A 22,003-nucleotide genomic window follows, 5' to 3' on the forward strand; every position below is an offset into this window, starting at 1 on the left:
TCCTTTTTTTTCTCAATTTGTAGGTTTCCAAGTGATTTTGTACTTAATAAATTACCGATATACGTCAATAAGGCATTAAAGTAGTAGTTTTCGAAGTTAAAAGTTTATTTTAATGTTTATTATACACATTATGATATATTTCAAATTAATTCACGAGTGCACCAATAAGCTAGTACCTTTATTCATTTATAAATTACATCCCAAATTACTCTATTTTTCTCGTTCACTTTCTATCCTATGTGAATATCTATCGTCGTATTTTCTGTTTCTACGTTGTGGTTCCTCATTCATGTTTTCCATTCGGTATAGAGCCTTCAACGAGTGTAGCATCATTGCGCGTGCTCCTCCGTTCACGAGCGTCGACGCTTGCAGAGTGCAGCGCAGTGCAGAGCAGGGTATGCACGAGCTGAATCGTTTCAGAATTTCACTGGCTCTCGAAATAACGGCCATCTCGAGTTTTTGCTGAGAAGAAGAGGCCCAGAAATATCAGTGTTTAAAGTAAACCGAACCGATTTCACTTTTGCGATAGTGATTTCCAAATAGCAATAGGCCATCCTAGAACAGTTCGTGTTGATCAGCATTTACCAAAGTAATAAAAACACACATCAGTTGAAGAACAAAGATGATGTATGCTCTCGAGTACTAGCTGTTTCATCAAACAGACGCCGAGGTTTCCCAAAGATTTACCTCAATTCTCCATATAAGGATAGTAATTTCATATAGTACAAGCGCATTAAAAACTCACGTAGGGTAGAGACAATAAATTGCTTCAATTCTGTCTTCCGATAACTGCTTATATTTGATTCCTTTTCAAAAAAAGATTACTTACTTAAATACAACAGACCAGAAGCTGCCTTTTCCGTTCATTGTCGTCCAATGATCAAACAAAGCTCTGAGGTACATTCATGTGACCAAATCAAATTGCGTGGAATATTTTCTTCCTTAAAGGCATCAGCATAAAAAAAAAAAGAATTTGAACCCGTTTTTGGCTTCACTGCAACAATAACATTGTTCTTACACTGTCTCTGAACCAGAAATCGATCCTTCCTGTTCTAACACTGTCTCTGAACCAGAAAGCGATCCTTCCTGTTCTTACACTATCTCTGAACCAGAAAGCGATCCTTCCCAGAATTCAACCTAGTGGACACTAATTTTGGAGCTGACCCCATCATTTCAACGCCATCTGGGTATGCTGGAAAAGTGCTTTATTAACTTGTTTAACTGAGAAAAAGTGCTAAACTGCAGGTGTTAAAGAATACCCACAACCATGCATTCTAGGAGAGCGGTAAGTGTTTCTTGTTTAAAACAGTACATAACAGGTTGTTTTACAAACTAGGTTTAACAACATTAAAATGAAACAGGAAGTTAAAATCCTTGTATATCCCACTTATATAGAAAAAACTAAACATTAGAACTAAGTGCTAGAGTCGATACTTACATACAAATTTTTAGAAGCTGACTCGATTGCGAGTTGGGCTTTAGAATATCAAATTTTACTAATTACATATCTAACAATATTTTATAACATGACTGTGATTAGACTGTTAGCCGAGTGTGAGATACCAGAATTTAACTATATATTTATCAGTGCATTATAACATGACTCTGATTAGACTATTAGCCGAGTGTGAGACTACCAGATTTTAACTATATATTTATCAGTGCATTATAACATGACTCTGATTAGACTATTAGCCGAGTGTGAGACTACCAGATTTTAACTATATATTTATCAGTGCATTATAACATGACTCTGATTAGACTATTAGCCGAGTGTGAGACTACCAGATTTTAACTATATATTTATCAGTGCATTATAACATGACTCTGATTAGACTATTAGCCGAGTGTGAGACTACCAGATTTTAACTATATATTTATCAGTGCATTAAAACATGACTCTGATTAGACTGTTAGCCGAGTGTGAGACTACCAGATTTTAACTATATATTTAACAGTGCATTATAACATGACTCTGATTAGACTATTAGCCGAGTGTGAGACTACCAGATTTTAACTATATATTTATCAATGTATTATAACATGACTCTGATCAAATTGTTAGCTGGACGTGAGATTATCTATACAAAGAAGAAATTAAAGAGTCATTATTTCTGAGTCATTATCTCTAGGTTGCGTTAGTACAGTCTACTGTGTAGAATAGTATTTATAATTTTGTAATACAAATTAATTCAGAACTATTTACTCCTATTATGTTGTTAATACTTGCTAGTGAGATAACAGCATAATATTATGTTGTTAATACTTGATAGTGACATATCAGCATAATATTATGTTGTTAATACTTGATAGTGAGATAACAGCATAATATTATGTTAATAATACTTGATAGTGACATATCAGCATAATATTATGTTGTTAATACTTGATAGTGAAATATCAGCATAATATTATGTTATTAATACTTGATAGTGAGATAACAGCATAATATTATGTTATTAATACTTGATAGTGACATATCAGCATAATATTATGTTGTTAATACTTGATAGTGACATATCAGCATAATATTATGTTATTAATACTTGATAGTGAAATATCAGCATAATATTATGTTAATAATACTTGATAGTGAAATATCAGCATAATATTATGTTGTTAATACTTGATAGTGAGATAACAGCATAAATGGATTAGAGATATTTTACGATTGTTTATTGTTTCTTTTGGTCGGGATTTAGAGTTTGAGTTATTTCTGACGTATTAGTAGTCCCAGTTTCTGGGAACGAGAATATAAACTTTGGTGTAAACTTAGCAATGTTTGCTAATTTAAGACGTTCTTCAATACGTACACATAAAAGGACGTTATCTGTTTGAGACGAAGCACAAAGCTGCACAATAAGGTATCTGTACTTTGTCCAACCGGGGAGATCGAAACCCAGTTTCTAACGTTATAATCTGCGGACATTCAGCTGTGTTGGGGGCGATACAAGAATATCATGATGGTCTGATAATTTTCGTGCAGTGCTAATGAACCATTTGGTGTTTTCTAACCAGATTTTGTTCTAATAATTACCTTTAAATTACAGTGTTTATTTTCCAATATTAGTCCGCTATTTTCCTAAAATAATTCTTAATATTATATTTTGTAATCTGGCTTGAATGACAACAGTTAGCCAGATCTGTCAGAATCGCACACAGATTTTTCACTTGAACAGAATCATTTTAATCGAATTCAGTATTTACTATCACCTGGATACGAGAGTACATATACACCGAATGCTATTGTTATTACTACCAAGTGTTATTATTATTACTACCGAATGTCATTGTTATTACTACCGAATGTTATTGTTATTACTATGTTTTTAATTCTTACCAATGTTGATTTTTGAAATTTATTGTTACTTTGGTTTTTAAAACATGTCTATAAATTTCAATTTTATATCTATTTCTGTAAGAAACAGTTTGGAGATTCTAATTTAGTTTTATTATTTTCAGTTCTTATAACCACAACCTATTTTTCAGTTTGGGTTATAGGAAAGAGAACAGCATCTGCGAAATTGATGTAAACATCGGGAACCATGATGTGAGGTTCACATCACTATGGTATACCTTAAGTCATGCTCGCGTCACCACGGTATACCTTTAGACATGTTCACATCATCATGGTATACTTTAAGTCATGTTCGTGCCATCATGGTACACCTTAAGTAATGTTCGCATCACTATAGTATACCTTTAAACAGTTCACATCACCCCTGGCATATCTTTAGACATGTTTACATCACCCCTGGTATATCTTTAGACACGTTCACATCACCCTGGTATACCTTTAGACATGTTTACATTACCCCTGGTATACCTTTAGGCATATTTACATCACCATGGTATACCTTTAGACATGTTTACATCACCCCTGGTATATCTTTAGACACGTTCACATCACCATGGTATACCTTTAGAATGTTTACATCACCCCTGGTATATATTTAGGCATGTTCACCCCTGGTATACCTTTAGGCATGTTTACATCACCATGGTATACCTTTAGGCATGTTTACATCACCCCTGGTATATCTTTAAACACGTTCACATCACCATGGTATACCTTTAGGCATGTTCACATCACCCCTGGTATAACTTTAGGCATGTTTACATCATCCCTGGTATATCTTTAGACACGTTCACATCACCATGGTATACCTTTAGAATGTTTACATTACCCCTGGTATACCTTTAGGCATGCTTACATCACCATGATATACCTTTAGGCATGTTTACATCACCCCTGGTTTATCTTTAGACACGTTCACATCACCGTGGTATACTTTTAGAATGTTTACATTACCCCTGGTATACCTTTAGGCATGTTTACATCACCATGGTATACCTTTAGGCATGTTCACATCACCCCTGGCATACCTTTAGACATGTTTGAATCACTCTGTATCTATTTCATAATAGTATTGTATATGTAATCTCACAAACAAACAAACATATATGTATATGTATACCAGAGATAGAGTTGTTGAAATTTCAGTAATATTGATTGGTTGTTGCGTGTATTTGTTACAGTACAAAAACAAAACTAGTTATTTTTTTATTATCTTTTTGTTTTCATAAAGATCTACAATGTTTTGCAAATCTTCAATTACCATGACGACCAATACCAATTGTTAAAATTGGATTCGTTCTTGGTAAAAGTGTTAGACGTGTATCAGTCAAAGCTGGTAAATGTGTACCAGAAACATACTGACAATTACTGACAATGATCTGTAAACGTTAACTGTGCTGCTTAAAACTTTATAAGAACCGACACATTAACAAACACACACAGTCATTTATACACCCGTGTGAAAAAGTTAAGGAACAGCCTGTCTGTTGCTCGCTAACGATTTTTTCTTTGACTCTCGAACAACAGTGTTAACATGTGCAGTATGCTTTAACAGTTTTGTATAGCAATTTTAGGCTATTCTTCTGTGCACTATTCATAGATATTTATCGATCAACATATCAGCAAAAGCCATATTTCATTCTATCGTGTTTTTCTAGCCTGTTATTAAACTAACAAACGGAGCAATTATTGTTCACGAACTTTCCATGTAATCTGCTCTTATGAGCATTTAAGAATATTTTATTAATTTTGGTAAAACTATCAGTTCAGACTAAAGGCTGGAAACACGATACGCTGAACCACAAAACTCAACAGATCATCTTTGTTGAGTCCAAAATCGACGTAATATACTTGTATTCACTTTAGAATCGTACATCTCTGTATACATATCAACAGAAGTCCGGCATGGCCAGGTGGTTAAGGCACTCGTCTTGTTATACGAGGGTCGCGGGTTCGAATCCCCGTCATACCAAACATGCTCGCCCTTTCAGCCGTAAGGGCGTTATAATGTGACGGTCAATCCCACTATTTATTAGTAAAGAGTAACCCACGAGTTGGCAGAGGGTGGTGATGACTAGCTGCTTTCCTTTCAGTCTTACACTGCTAAATTAGGGACGGCTAGCGCAGATAGCCCTCGTGCAGCTTTGCGCGAAATTCAAAACATATCAACGATATTATTGAAACAGGTACTAAGGAAATTCAGTGTGATGAACAAGTGTAAGAATGAACACTTTATATACATAAAAGCTATACTTTGTTTTTAAGCCTAATATTTACCTCTCGATGAACGTGAAACTCTCTTTGCTAGTAAAAAAAAATAAAAAAGGAGAAAAGAAGAGATAAACTAAAGATGAAACTAGAACAAATTATAATATAAAATACAGGAACTACATCACCTCAATTAAGTTCGTGTGATGACCTGATTAATATTCACCTTAATGTAATTTCGGACCTTTTCCACCTTGTCTTAACCAAGACGTTTAAAGTGTAGCATTATGTCATCTACAGAGATCGGAAGTTGTGGTTCAAAACTAATTAACCAATTAACGCGAACCGACTTGCCCAAGACGTTGCTCTTTTTCTACTTTGTATATATTTGTCCAAAGTTTTGCAACAATGTAGCTTTTAATGGATGAAGTTTTGCCCAACTGTTAATTAATGAGTTTTCTTCACGGTTGTTTTATGAAAAAAAAAACCAAGTCCTTTGTATTCTGGTTTCAAACATTTCTCCATGTTATATATATATATATATTATAGGCTTAACGGTCCATTTCATACAGAACAAGGATTCTCAAACTTTTATGATGGATGAACTTCTGAAAATATTTCAGAACTACTTCATATATTTTAAAACATCCGTTATCGTTTGCACATACACCTATAATTGTCTAGGAACTTCCATTCGGGTCTGGATCAAATTTTAAGAAACGCTAGTATAATAAAGGTAAGTAGTAAGTCCTAACTTTGGTAAGCTCGTATTTTACCTGTATCTTAAAATTATTGTCTATTTAAAACAATGTTTATGAACTCAAATTGTATCATTAAAATAGCTCAAACGAATTTAAAATTTACTCCAATCACGAGTGTTTCCATGGTAATTAATACATAAACGAAGGTTTTTTTTAGTAAGTTGTTGTTTGTGATTAACCACAAATCTAAACAAAGTGCTATGTGTGCTCTGCCCACCTCAGGTATCGAAACCAGGATTTTAGTGTCGTAATTTCGCAGACATACAGCTGTGCCTCTGGGGGCTGTTTTGTCAACTGTGATTAATTTATATATCTTGGAAAAAATGCAATAATACATTAAATAGCATCTGGTGTTTAAAAAATACGATAAGAACTCGAAGGGCGTTATGTTATTAGGCTGTTTGCATAAGAAAACGTAAAAATATATCATTAAAATAATTTTGTGCTTTTAAGCATTAATTAGTTAAATTAATTAATAAAATCCACATTTCTTGCAAATTCATCAAATAAAAGACCTTAAATCTCCGACTAAAAGTAAGTTAGATTATTGAAAATATATTTAACATTTACATTTTTATGCCAAATGTTAAGTTTCTCGTTTAATAGAATTTCACAAAATACTATCTCGAAACTTTAACCTTTAAATGTTAAAAACCTAGACTTTTATTTTAATGCATTTCAGTTCATTTTTCCTCACTTCTGCTCATGCGTATTTGAAAATACGATAGATTGTAAATCGTAACAATTTATTTTAGGTCCGGCATGGCCAGGTGGTTAGGAAACTCGACTCGTAATCTGAGGGTCGCGGGTTTGAGTCCCTCTCACACCACACGTGCTTGCTCTTTCAGCCGTGAAGGCTTTATAATTTGACAGTCAATCCCATTATTTGTTGGTAAAATAGTAGCACAAGAGTTGGCGGTGGGTGGTGATGAGTAGCTGCCCTCCCTCTAGTCTTACACTACTAAATTAGCTCAGAATGCTCTCGTGTAGCATTGCACGAAATTAAAAAAAACAAACCAATCATTTCGGTGGCTCAAACAGATGTGATAAGCGAGCTGAAATTGACTGATGAAACTAGGAAAAAAAAGCTTAATAATGTAAGTTACTTACAACCTCTAACTACGAAATAGTTACTTACAACCTCTAACTACGAAATAGTTACTTACAACCTCTAACTACGAAATAGTTACTTACAACCTCTAACTACGAAATAGTTACTTACAACCTCTAACTACGAAATAGTTACTTACAACCTCTAACTACGAAATAGCTTGACGTGTAGGCTCTAAAATGTGCACAAACTGGTTTGCTTTTAATTCGAGGAGAAGATAACGAATTCAACAGCCTCTAACTCTAAAACTCTTGTGTTTCTGCTGTCTAAACAAATAGTGAGATTTGAACGTCTTTCTTATAATACAATAAATGGAGCCGTGAAATATCGGACTTACTGTTCAGGTACTACAAACAGTAGGACACACCCAGCCAAGAGAATTATGAAATCCGAGTTACAAGGACAGATATCTAAACGAAGACTTTTAAATCCTCTCAGTTAATATTTGATGACATAAGAAGGTTGTTCTATACTTTATTTTAATTAAAGTTTTAGTGCCCATACCAGCCGTCTTTAAAATACATTTTTACTTAAATTAGGCTTATCGTCATCAGGAATATTTGATCAGTCGAACGTGATAATAACTTTTTCATTTTATTTTTACTTTCAACTTATAAAAACTGTTTAATTCGACATTATATATATTTTCCACATTTCTGTTTCAAAGTGCTTGTAATTTTCAAATAACAGTTTTTCCATTAACGAAAATATTTAAATAAAAATGTTATTTTCTTGTTCTATTACTATACATGCTCTGTACTGTTTTGGATTATTCGGTGGAGTCGATAATGCAAAGCTCAGTCTATTTACTGATTTAACGATATCGTCTTAAACTACAGGATATACAAGATTTACGGTTTTAATTTTATACAAAGAAGTTAACGTAACGTATACCGAGTCACAGGCCTAGCTTCACAGTGTGCCTAATACAGAATGGTGGGCTTCTTCTCTCGTATATACAGCATTTTATTATAAAAAAAACAACATTCCAGACGTAAGTTCGTTGCATGATATCAAAACTACCCCGAGCTAATACTGCTAATAATTGTATAAACATAGCCTACAATACTGATCCTTTCCTGGATTGTGCCCTCTAGTAGCACAGCGGTATGTCTGCAGACTTAAAACACTAGAAATCGGGTTTCGATACCCGTGGAGGGTAGAGCTCAGACAGCCCATTGTGTAGCTGTGTTCTCAACTTTAAACCAAAGAAAAAACTTCCGCTATTTACGAAAAGCAGTTCTTAAATGTGCAAGACAAAGTACAATAATAATTAATTTTATTAACACAAAATATAATATTTATCACATTATATACAGCACTATTTAGAGGAGCCGTTCTTATAATTTTCTCTACAAGTGAGTTTTCTCGTCATCACGGATAATATTTATTACAAATTGTTTGTTTTGAATTTCGCGCAAGCTACACGAGGGCTATCTGCGCTAGCCGTCACTAATTTAGCAGCGTAAGACTAGAGAGAAGGCAGCTAGTCATCACCACCCACCACCAAATCTTGGGCTACTCTTTTACCAATAAATAGTGGGATTGATTGAAACATTATAACGCTCCTACGGCTAAAAAGGCGAGCATGTTTGGTGCGACGGGGATTCTAACCCGCGACCCTAAGATTACGAGTCGAACCTCTTAACCCACCGAGCCATGCTGGGCCTTATTACAGATTTACTGGTCTTAAACTATCCTGTCACCAGACTTCATTTTCACTTGGTTGCTGTATAAAAATGGAATAATTATGGTCTTTTATTCTTTGTTCCATCTTGAATTGTAGAATCACACAATGTCACCACAATAAAACCTTGTTGCATTTACATCACAGCAACTCTTCATCTTAACTGATTCAGTTTCTTCTAGGACAGTCACATTACGACGTCAGTAGCGGACTGTGTAAAATAATGTCTTCAGAGTGTTGGCATAGAAAGTCCAATGGTACTTTGAGTTGCGTTTTAAACATTGTTGTTCAATAACTCATAAACAGGAGAAACAGATTTTGATCCCATATTCTCTGGTGTCATCCATATAAACAGCTAACTGAATTAAACGTCTATGGTGGTATCTCTTCATTGCTACATCAACAAGGAGATGAAACACTGTTATTTTGGTTTCTTCCATTCCAAAGATTTGAGAAGTCAGCAGAAACAAGAATGGTCCAAAGTTCCATAGACAAGTCAGCAGAAATAAGAATGGCCCAAAGTTCCATAGACAAGTCAGCAGAAACAAGAATGGTCCAAAGTTCCATAGACAATCAAAATTTTAAATAAATTCATGGACAAATTTCTTTTCTAGTATTCATGTTCTAACTGGAATCAATAGCTATTTGATAAAATAGTCTGTCGCAACTAAATCTTATATATTCTCACTGATAGTGTTGGACAAAACATTATAAACACAACTCTCAAAGTGGGGTTGTCCAGCATTGAACTGCTGTAATTATCCCTGCTGTTTCTTTTGTTGACCCCTTTTCATAATACATCTTAGAAGATTTATGTTAATCTATCTTCTACATATTTCCAGAATCCAACCAATAAAAGCAATCTCTTATTATTTCTATCGTATCCTTAAGATTCAAGTGTTCAACAGGTTGTGGAGGTGATAGAACATTCTATTGAAATGACTGTAGGAGTGCCAGATGAATTGATATTATATTCATGGCTGTGTTTTCAGCATAACAGTCCATCTTATATGCATAAAGAGACTCACGATGTTACTTAAATATGTGTCTTTGGGAGGTACTGAGCCTGCATCACTATGAACGCATTTCTGCATCACTGAATAACTTGTTCAATAATCATATCTTCTTCTTCAGCATCATTTTGCTGAGTGTTGGACCACATTAGTTATACATTATTCATAGACAAATTATCTTCGGTTTCACTCTCTTTTATTTTACATTGGTTATCTCAACTACATTGTGCTTTGGTTTTTTAACAGAGCTTACATTCTTTGATGATTCAAGAATTTTATGTTAAGGCATCAATACTTACCTCCAGGACAGTTCTGGAGTTAAAATTCATCAGCCACTCAAGTGGTGAATTATCTGTTCAGAATTTAAACCTTTATTCACGTAGGTAGTGACAGTAAAGACCTAGAGCTCAGAATCATTTAATAATTCTTCCCAACTTATAGAATATCTCATTTCTACAGAATTCACTGCATATTCTGTCTCATGTTGTAACCAACGTTGCAATCACTACAAAAACATTTGAAACTTTATCTGCTATAAGAAGACCTATAAAAGTTGGATTCCTTAATACAAAGATAGTGGGTATTTGTTTAGTTTCTTGAATGATTGTCTTCAGTTAACAGGCCAACAACAATAGCGTAGCTGTTCTAGTGGTTTATATATGTAGTTGATGAGCCATGTAATAAAGGAAATTTATAAAATAATGGCAGTTAACTTATCCACTTACCTTTAGATATCCATTTACCTCAAGATATCCACTTACCTTTAGATATCCATTTACCTCAAGATATCCACTTAGTTTTAGATATCCACTTACCTTTAGATATCCAATTACCTCAAGATATCCACTCTACCTCAAGATATCCACTTACTTCAAGATATCCACTTTACCTTTAGATATCCACTTACCTCAAGATATCTACTTTACCTCAAGATATCCACTTACTTCAAGATATCCACTTACCTTTAGATATCCACTTACCTTTAGATATCCACTTACCTCAAGATATCCACTTACCTTTAGATATCCATCTTACCTCAAGATATCCACTTACCTTTAGATATCCACTTACTCTCACATAAATCGTGAAATAATTCACTATTATCAAGATATCCACTTACCTCACATAAATCATGAAATAACACCATCATTATCAAGAAATAATTCACTATTATCATTCCTCACACAAATCGTTGAAATAATTCACTATTATCAAAGATATCCACTTACCTTGCCACAAAACGTGAAATAATTCACTATTATCAAGATATCCACTTACCTCACACAAATCGTGAAATAATTCACTATTATCAAGATATCCACTTACCTCACACAAATCGTGAAATAATTCACTATTATCTGACTCTATCTCTTGCTCTTTAATTGTGTGTCCCAGCAAATTTGCTTCTACGTTAACCATATCTCTTAAGTATCATTTTTATTATTTTTCTCTTAACCTTTTGTCAATTAAGTATTGATAATCTTTAAACTTTCATTTGTCTTTCTCTTCTGGTTGATTTAAGGTTACTTCCAACAGGAGTTATAACCTAGTAACTGGTACTGTCACTGGGATGGCTGTTTAAGGTTACTTCCAACAGGAGTTATAACCTAGTAACTGGTACTGTCACTGGGATGGCTGGATAAAATAACTAATTACTTCCAACAGGAGTTATAATCTAGTAACTGGTACTGTCACTGGGATGGCTGTTTAAGGTTACTTCCAACAGGAGTTATAACCTAGTAACTGGTACTGTCACTGGGATGGCTGGATAAAATAACTAATGCAAAGCTCAGTACAGACACTTAAAACTAAAAAGCGTTTCATTTCTACAAATATAAATCCTAAATATTCTATAGTTTTAGTTAAAAACTAAGTAGGTTATTACGATTGGAAAAATTGTGTAACTTTTCATACATATACAATAAATAAAACTAATATTTGTCAGCACAAAAATATATATAAATAACATTGTCCACACTCTAAAAATACAACAGAAATTATTTATTCAGTAATTTACAATATAGAGATGAAACTATACCACAGTAATATTTGAAATAATGTCATTACACTTTACTTATTTCACCGTCTTATCGACGAAACATCAAGGAGGAATATTTCGAAACATTTAAGACTTGTATACATTTCTCTCAAATCTGTTATATTTCACTTGTTTCAAAACTCCCCAGCTTAGCTAGCTACAGTCTACTTATTTCTATATGCCTAAGTTTGAATAAAACAGCACAATCAATTTGTATTAATACGCTACAATTTATATACAGCTATAAACTACTTGCATTAATACGCTTCTAGATTGTATTCAAATATAATCTACTTATATTAATAGGCCGCAGTTTTTATACAGCTATTATCTAATTATATTAATGTGCTCCAGCTTGCATACAGCTATAATCCATTCATATTAATATTCTTGAGTTTGTATACAAATATAATCTACTTATATTAATATGCCTCAATTTGAATACAGCTATAATCTACTTATATTAATATATCAGAGTTTGTATATATCTATAATCTACATATATTAATATTCCACAATTTGTATACAGATATAATCTACCTATATTAATATTTTTCAGTGTATACACAGCTATAAACTACTTGTACTAATATTCTTCACGCCGTAAACAACAATAATCTGCTTATATTAATTTCCTTCAATTTGTATGCGACTATAATCTACTTATATTAATACTCGTCAGTTTGTATACAGCAATAATCTACTTATATTAATACTCGTCAGTTTGTATACAGCAATAATCTACTTATATTAATACTCGTCAGTTTATATACAGCAATAATCTACTCATATTAATATTCCTCATTTTGTAATCAGATATAATCTACTTATGTTACATTTCTTCAGTTTCTACGCAGCTATAATGTACTTTTATTAATATGCATCAGTTGGAATACAGCTAACATTAACATGATACAGTTCGTATACAGCTATAATCTATTTATATAAATATTTTTCAAATTGTATACAGCCATAATCCACTTATATTAACGTGTCTTAGCATGTATTCAGCCATAATCTACTTATATTAATGTCCCACAGTTTGTATACAGCTATAATCTACATGTATTAATATTATTCAGTTTTACACAGCTATCATGATGTACTTATTGTGCCTCATTTTGTATACAAGTATAATCTACTTGTAATAATATGCCTCACTTCATATGCAGCTATAATGAATTTATATTGATATGTATCAGCTTGTATACAGGAATAATCTAATTAGATTAATATTATTCAAATTGTATCCAGCTATAATTTAAATGTATTAATACTCTTCAGCTTGTATATTACAGTTTGTATACAGCTATAATTTACTTATATTAATAGGCCTCAGTTTTTGTATAGATATAATGTACGTGTATCAATAAATGTCAGTTTGTATACAGCTAAAATCTGCTTATATTAATATTCTTCAATCTGTATATAGCTATTATCTACTTGTATTAACATTTCTCAGTTTCTATATAGCTATAATCAAGTTTTAATAATATTTTTCAGTTTGTATACAGCTATAATGTATTTATATTAATATATATCAGTTTAAATACAGCTATAGTACACTCACATTAATAAGCCTTAGTTTGTACACAGCTATAATCTACTTGTATTAATGTTCTTGAGTTTGTATACAGCTATAATCTATTTGTATTAACACCCCTCAGTTTGTATACAGGTTTAATCTACTTGTATTAACATCCTTCAGTTTCTATACACATATGATATGTTTCACTTGTTATGAAGCTATAAACTAGTTATACTGATATTATTCAGTTTGGATACAGCTATACTCTACTTGTATTAATATTCTTCACTGTGTATACGGTTATAATGTACATGCATTGCTGGCCAAAATCTTAAGGCCAATAAACATAAAGCAAAAATATGCATTTTGCGTTGTTAAACTCAACCACTTATTTGAGTAGAGCTTCGAAAGATGAAAATAAGAAAAGGGAAAAAACAAACTTTTTTAGCATTTAATAGAAAATGTGAACACTATGAAATTAGCCTGAATACTAGCTGGTCAAAGTGTAAGACCATACTGAAACGAAGCGTTAATCAGTAAACACGTAACGAAATTTAGTCATTTGTGTTCAAGCATTAGCGTTGTCAACATCTCCTGTGTTACATTGGGTAAAAAGATGACAAAGGCTAAAAAGTTGGCAGAGTTTGAACGTCGAGCTGTAAAAGCAAGGTATCTCTCAACGTGCCATTGCTGGTATAATTGGGCGTAGTAAAACTGCTGTGCTAATTTCTAAAAGACCCTGAGGGATACGGAACGAGAATTTCAAGTGGTCGAACTAAGAAAATTTTGCCGGCATTGAGCAGAAGAATTCGAGGGCTTGTCCAGCAAGAAACCAGTCGATCTTCGAACCAGATTAAGGCCCTTACGGACGAAGAATGCAGCTCAAGAACAATAAGACGGAATCTACGAGAGAAAGACTTTAAAGCCGTAAACATCTTCAAAGGCCACCACTCCTTCCGCATCACGAAACATCGGTTAAACTTTGCTGAGAAGCACCAAACATGGGAGGTAGAAAAATGGACTAACGTTTTGTTCTTTAATGAGAACAAATTAACCTGGATGGTCCAGAGGCTTCCAACGTTATTAGCACGATAAGGATATCTCACCGGAGACATTTTCTACACGACACAGTAGAGGGTTTCCATCATTCATGATCTGGGGTGCTTTCTCCTTTCATGGAACAATGGAGCTTCAGGTTATACAGGGGCATCAAATAGCAGCTGGCTACATTGGCATGTTGGAGAGAGCATCCTTATTGACTGAAGGCCCTCGCTTGTGTGGAAATGACTGGATCTTTCAGCAGGACAACGCTGCAATCCACAATGCCCGCAAGACAAAGGACTTTTTTCATGGCGAATAACGTGATTTTTTGGACCAAATGTTTGAGGTTGGATGGCAAGGAAGTCTATAGAAATGGACGTCAATTCCAAACAGTGCATGATCTTCGTGAAGCCATCTTCACCACTTGGAATAACATTCCAGGCAGCCTTCTGCAAACGCTTACATCGACCATGCCAAAGCGAATGTTTGAAGTTATTCGCAATGACGTCCGTGCAGCTCACTACTGAGACCTTTTGTTAGGCATTTTCAACCCTGTTCAGGTAATTTTATAGTGTTCACATTTTCCTATTAAATGCTAAAATGTTTTTTATTTTTATTTTTCCCTCTTGTTATTTTCATCTTTCGAAGCTCTACTCAAATAAGTGATTGAGTTTAACAACGCAAAATGAATATTTTTTTCTTTATGTTCAATGTCCTTAAGATTTTGGCCAGCAGTGTATATTAATATGCTTTAGTTTGTATAAGTCTTCATTTTGTATACAAGACAAACTATTTATATTAATATGCCTTAGTTTGTATAAAGCTGTTATCTAGTTATATTAATATTTCTCAGTATAAATACAGATATAAGTTACTTATATTCATAAGTCTGAGTTTGAATACAGTTATAGTATACTTGTATAAATATTCTTCAGTTTGTATACAGCTTTAATCTATTTATATAAAAATGACACAGTTCGTATACAGCAAAAATCTACTTACATTAATGTGCCTAAGTTTGTATACAGGCATAGTGTATTTACATTAATATTCTTCAGTTTCTATTGAGCTATAATGTAATGATATCAATATACATCAGTAGGAATACAGATAACGCTTACCTGTATTAATATGCCACATTTATACACAGCTATAGTGTACTAAAACTAATATGTCTTAGTTTGTATACAGCTATAATATACTTAAATTAATATATCTCACTTTGTGTACAGCTATAATCTACTTATATTAATATTCTTGAGTTTTATACAGAAATAAGTTTTTGTAATAATATGCCTTAGTGTGTATACACCTACAATCTACTTATATTAATATGACTTAATTATTATACAGCTACAATATATGAGGTCTGTTCAAAAAATACGCGGACTGACGTCATTAAACAAAATGTACTTTATTTAGAAGTTACAGGTCTGGGACCCCTTCAAAGTACTCTCCTCCCCAACGCACATACTTATCCCAACGGTGTTTCCACTTATTGAAACAGTCCTGGTACGCTTCTTTTATAATGTCCTCCAGCTCCTTCGTTGCATTTGCCTTAATCTCGGGAATTGTCTCAAATCTTCTTCCTTTTAAGGGTTTTTTGAGTTTGGGGAACCAGAAAAAAATCGCAAGGAGCAAGGTCAGGTGAGTAGGGGGGGTTGGGAAGAACAGTGATCGAGTGTTTGGCCAAAAACTCACGAGTTCTTAGGGCTGAATTTCTCAGCAACGCGGTGCATCTTCAATTTGTCGGTCAAAATATCGTGACATGATCCAACTGATATCCCACACTCTTCAGCAAGCTCCCTGACAGTCAGACGTCGATTTGCCCGCACCAGGGTGTTGATTTTGTCGACGTGTGGGTCGTCCGTTGACGTGGAAGAACGTCCAGGACGCTCATCATCTTCAATGGACTGTCGACCATCCTTAAAACGTTCATCCCACTTGAAGCATGCCGTACGCTTCATAGCAACATCACCGTAAGCAGTGTTAAGCATAGCAAAAGTTTCAGTCGCAGATTTTCCAAGTTTAACAGAAAATTTCACAGCAAGTCGTTGCTTCTTCAGGTCATTCATTCTGAAATCCGCCAAACGAAAAAAATCGCACTTCACTTAAGACCGCGTAGCTAATACACAAATGAAGATATCTGCAATCGGGAAATGGCGTCGTAATCAGCTGATCTGTGCAAACCTAGCGACACCAAGCGGATTCCCCTGGAACCAACTGGAGCCGCGCAATTCAAACAGTCCGCGTATTTTTGAACAGCCCTCGTACTTATATTAATATATCTCATTTTGCATGCAGCTATAATCTATTTATATTAAAGTGTGTTAGTTTGTATACATCAATAACCTATCTATTTTAATATTCTTCAGTCAGTATACAGCTATAATCTACTTATATTAATATTTTAAGTTTGTATACAGACATAATCTACTTGTATTAATAATATTCAGTTTGTATACAGCTATAATCTACTTGTAATAATATTCTTTATTTTCTAGACAGCTATACTTTTATTAACATCCCATAGTTTGTATAGATCTGTAATCTATTTAGAATTATGTACTCTACTTATATGAATACGCTCTAGTTTGAGCTATAAACTGTTTGTATCAATATGCCACATTTGTAAACAGCTTTAATATATTTATATTTGTCAATTTGTATAGAGCTCTATTGTACTTATATTAATATGCATCAGTTTGTATACAGCTATAATCTACTCGTATTAATTTTATTTAGTTCGTATAGAGGTTTAACCTAGTTATATTAATATTCTTCATTTTATACACAGCTATTATTTACCTGTATTAATATTCTTCATTTGTATACAGCTGTAATCTACTTATATTCATATTCTTTCGTTTGTAATAAGATATGATCTACTTATATAAGTATTCTTCAATTGTATACACATATAATCATCTTATATTAATACGCATCACTTTATACACAGCTATAATCTACTTATATTAATATGCCTCCTTTTGTATATATGTATAATGTATTTATACCAATATTCTTCAGTTCATATGCACCTATGATATACTTGTATGCATCACTTTGCATACAGCTGTAATTCATTGATGTTAATTTTTGTTTGTTTATTTTGAATTTCGCGCAAAGCTACTCGTCCCTAATTGAGCAGTGTAAGATTAGAGGGAAGACAGCTAGTCATCATCACCCGCCACAAACAAATAATGGGATTGACCGTAACATAATAACGCCCCCACGGCTGAAAGGGCGAGCATGTTTGGCGCGACGGGATGCGAACCCGCGACCCTCAGATTACGAGTCGCACGCTGACAAAATGTGAACGAACTCTGTTTAGAACGTCGTCTTATCCATTGTTTTGGCACGTGGTAACACAATGACGCTTTGTGTTCTGCCATTAATTCTGGAAAGACCTTAATCGCTTGGCCATGCCGGGCCATAATATTAATATGCATCAGTTTGTATACGGCAATAATCTACTAGTATCAAAATTGTTTAGCTTGTATACAGCTGTAATCTACTTGTATTAATATTCTTCAGTTTGTATCCAGCTATATTCTAGTTATATTAATATTATTCAATTTTGATACACAGTACAATCTATTTATATTAACGTTTTTCAGTTTGTATACCGTTATAATCTATTCATATTAGTATTTTTATCTTTCTATACAGCTGTAATCTACTTCCATTATTATGCCTCGGTTTGTATATAGGTAACATCTACTTGTATAAATTTATCACATATTGTATACAGCTATAATCCATTTATATTTATATTGTTGATTTTGGATATCTATAATCTACTGGTATTAATATGCCTCAATTTGTACACAGCTATAATCCACTTATATTCACATTCTTCAGTTTATAATCAGCTCTAATCTATTAATATTATCGTTCTTCAGATGTAATTTATTTATATTAATATTATTTAGTTTCTATACAGCTATTATATTTTTGTATTGATATTCTTCCTTTGCATACAACTATAATCTCTTGTATTAATATACCTCAGTTTACATACATTTATAATCTCGTTATGTTAATACACTTCAGTTTGTATACAGCTACAATGTATTTGTATTGATATTTTTAGTTTTATACAGACATAATTTTGTTATATTAATATGTATCAGTTGGAATACAGCTTATATTTACCTAAATTAATAAATCTCGATTTGCATACAGCCGTTGTCTTCATATATTAATTGTTTGTTTGTTTTTTGAATTTCACACATAGCTACTCGAGGGCTATCTGTGCTAGCCATCTCTAATTTAGCAGTGTAAGACTAGAGGGACGGGCAGCAAGTCATCAGCCACCGCCAACTCTTGGGCTACTTTTTACCAACGAATAATGAGATTGACCATCACATTATAATACCCCATGGCTGAAAGAGCGACCGCGTTTGGTGCGACCGGGATTCGAACCTGCGACTCTCAGATTACGAGTCGAACGCCTTAACCCACCTGGCGATGCAGGGCCACTTCATATATTAATAATTCCTCAGTTTCTATACAGCTGAACTCTAGTTGTATTAATATATCTCACTCTGTATACAGTCATAAGCTACTCATATTTAAAGTCCACAGTTTGTATACAGTTGTAACCTACTAATATTTATATGCCTGAGTTTAAATACAGCTGTAGTCTACTTATACTAATAATTTTGAGGTTTTGTAGAGTTATAATCTACATATATTAATATGTCTCTGTTTGTTAAACAGGTATGCTATATTTCTTTTAATAATTTTGGGTTCGTATACAGGTATAATTAACTTGTATTAAAATTCTTCAGAAAATGTATTTGTATTAATATTCATTATTAACATACAGCTATAATCTGCTTACTTTACTGTGCCTCAGTTTGTATACAGCTATAATCTACTTACTTTAATGTGCCTCAGTTTGTATACAGCTATAACCTACAAATGTTATTATTCTTCAGTTCTTTACGATTATAATCTACTTATATTAATATGCATCACTTTGTATTTAGGTATAATCTACCTACATATAATATTCTTAAATTTGTATACAGATATAACATATTAGTATTAATAACAATCTGTTTTACACAGCTATAATCTACTTGTTATTATATGTCTCAGTTTCTATACAGCTATAATCTACATATATATTTATACATTACATTGTATATAGTAAGGGTATTCATATACTAATGTTCCCTCAGTTTGTATTACATCTAATCTCTACTTATATTAATATATCTCCTTTGTATACAGTTGTAATCTAGTTATATTAATATCCATCATTTTATATACAGCTACAATCTGTTTATATTATTATTATTCAGTTGTATACAAGTTTAATCTATTTTACGATATTATTACATGGTTTTATATAGCTATAATGTATTTGTATTAATATTTTTTAGTTTGTATACAGCTATAGCTACTAATATTTATATTCCTTTGATTTGTATACAATTAAGTAGCTACTTATATTAATATTCCTTTTTAATTTTGTATACAGCTATAGCTACTCTATATATTATATTCCTGAATTTGTATTCAGCTATAGCTACTTATATTTATATTCCTGAGTTTGTATTCAGCTATAGCTACTTATATTTATATTCCTGAGTTTGTATTCAGCTATAGCTACTTATATTTATATTCCTGAGTTTGCATGTAGGTATAATGTGGTTATACTAATATTCGTCAGTTTGTGTAGACCTGTCAACTACTTATATTAATATTCCAGTTTGTATACAACTATAATCTACCTACATTAGTATTCTTAAGTTGAATACAGATATAATTTACTTGTATTTATAACTATCAGTTTGTATACAGCTATAATCAATTTATGTTAATACTCTGGAGTTTGTATATACATATAATTTAATTATGTTACTGGGCCTTAGTTTGTATATATCTATAATCTACTTGTATGAATATTCTTCAGTTTGTATACAGCTTTAATCTACTCATGTTAATATGTCACAGTTTGTATATAGATATAACCTACTGACATTAATGTTCTTTAGTCTGTATGTAGCTGTAATCTACTTGTATTAATACGCCAGTTCATATTGAGCTATAACCTACTTATATTAATATTCTTCAGCTTGTATACAGCTATAATCTACTTAGATTAATGTTCTTCAGCTTGTATACAGCTATAATATATTTATATTAACAATGTTCAGTTTGTATACAGCTATAATATATTTATATTAACAAAGTTCAGTTTGTATACAGTTATAATATATTTATATTAATATTCTTACATTTGTATTCAGCTGTAATCTAATGTATTAACATGCCTCAGTTTGTGTAGAGGTATAACGTATTTATATCAAAATGTCTTAGCTTGTATACAGCTATAATCTACTTGTATAAATATATCACATGCTGTATGCAGTTATAAGCTCAAGAGTTGGCGGTGGGTGGTGATGACTAGCTGCCTTCCCTCTAGTCTTACACTGCTAAATTAGGGACGGCTAGCACAGATTGCCCTCGAGTAGCTTTGCGAGAAATTCAAAACAAACAAGCATACAGGTATAATCTATTTATGTTAATATGTGTGAATCTGTATACAGCTCTGATTTACTTATAATAATCTTCTTCATTTTTCATACAGTTAAAATATTTTTGTATTAAAATGCTTTAGTTGTATATACAGTTAGGACACAAAGTGTTCGTACCCCTGTATTGTGAGTAGTCTTTCCTTATAACTTAAAAAGCATCACAATTAGGATACTGTAAATATAGTATATTATAAATATTATACTAACACACATCTATATAACGTTTTATGTAAATTGAGTGACAAATAAACTGTTTATAAACAAATAGGAGGGGCAGAAAGTGTTCGTGCATCTACTTTAATGGTCAGTTGTGTAGCCTTTCAGGTGCATTGCTTGGCGCAACTCTCCTCATAGCCCTCCATGATTGTTTGACAGTACTCGACTGGTGTTTTGTTCCATTCTTCTTTACAGAAGGCCTCCAACTCTTGCAAGTTTTTCGGATGACGCTGATGAACCTTGGTCTTCAATTCATGCCAAACGTTTTAATTGGTTGCCATCGGGTGACTGCGATGGCCACTCCAGAGCTTATATGGTTCCTCTGCAACCAAGATTGCACATATTTCGATGTGTGCTTAGGGTCATTGTCGTGCTGGAAGATCCAACGACTAGCCGCAAGTTTCGAGCATCATTCTTGATATAAGTGCCTAATATATCAACGTACTCTTCTTTTTTCTTGATTCCGTTGAGGCAGTGAGGCTGCCTAC

At 33.0% G+C, this 22,003-nt stretch overlaps 1 protein-coding gene across 1 annotated transcript in view; it reads right to left on the reverse strand.

Annotated features, from left to right (window-relative positions):
• Positions 1 to 210: 210 nt before the first annotated feature.
• LOC143224136 (alpha-catulin-like) overlaps positions 211 to 22,003 on the reverse strand; it is a 291,322-nt gene continuing 269,529 nt past the window's right edge. The window contains exon 4 of the mRNA XM_076452608.1: positions 211 to 462. Coding sequence (XP_076308723.1) covers positions 211 to 462 — 252 coding nt within the window. The remainder of the gene's footprint in view (positions 463 to 22,003) is intronic.

Source organism: Tachypleus tridentatus, chromosome 1 (genome assembly GCF_004210375.1).
Source record: "Tachypleus tridentatus isolate NWPU-2018 chromosome 1, ASM421037v1, whole genome shotgun sequence".
Taxonomy (NCBI): Eukaryota; Metazoa; Arthropoda; class Merostomata; order Xiphosura; family Limulidae; genus Tachypleus; species Tachypleus tridentatus.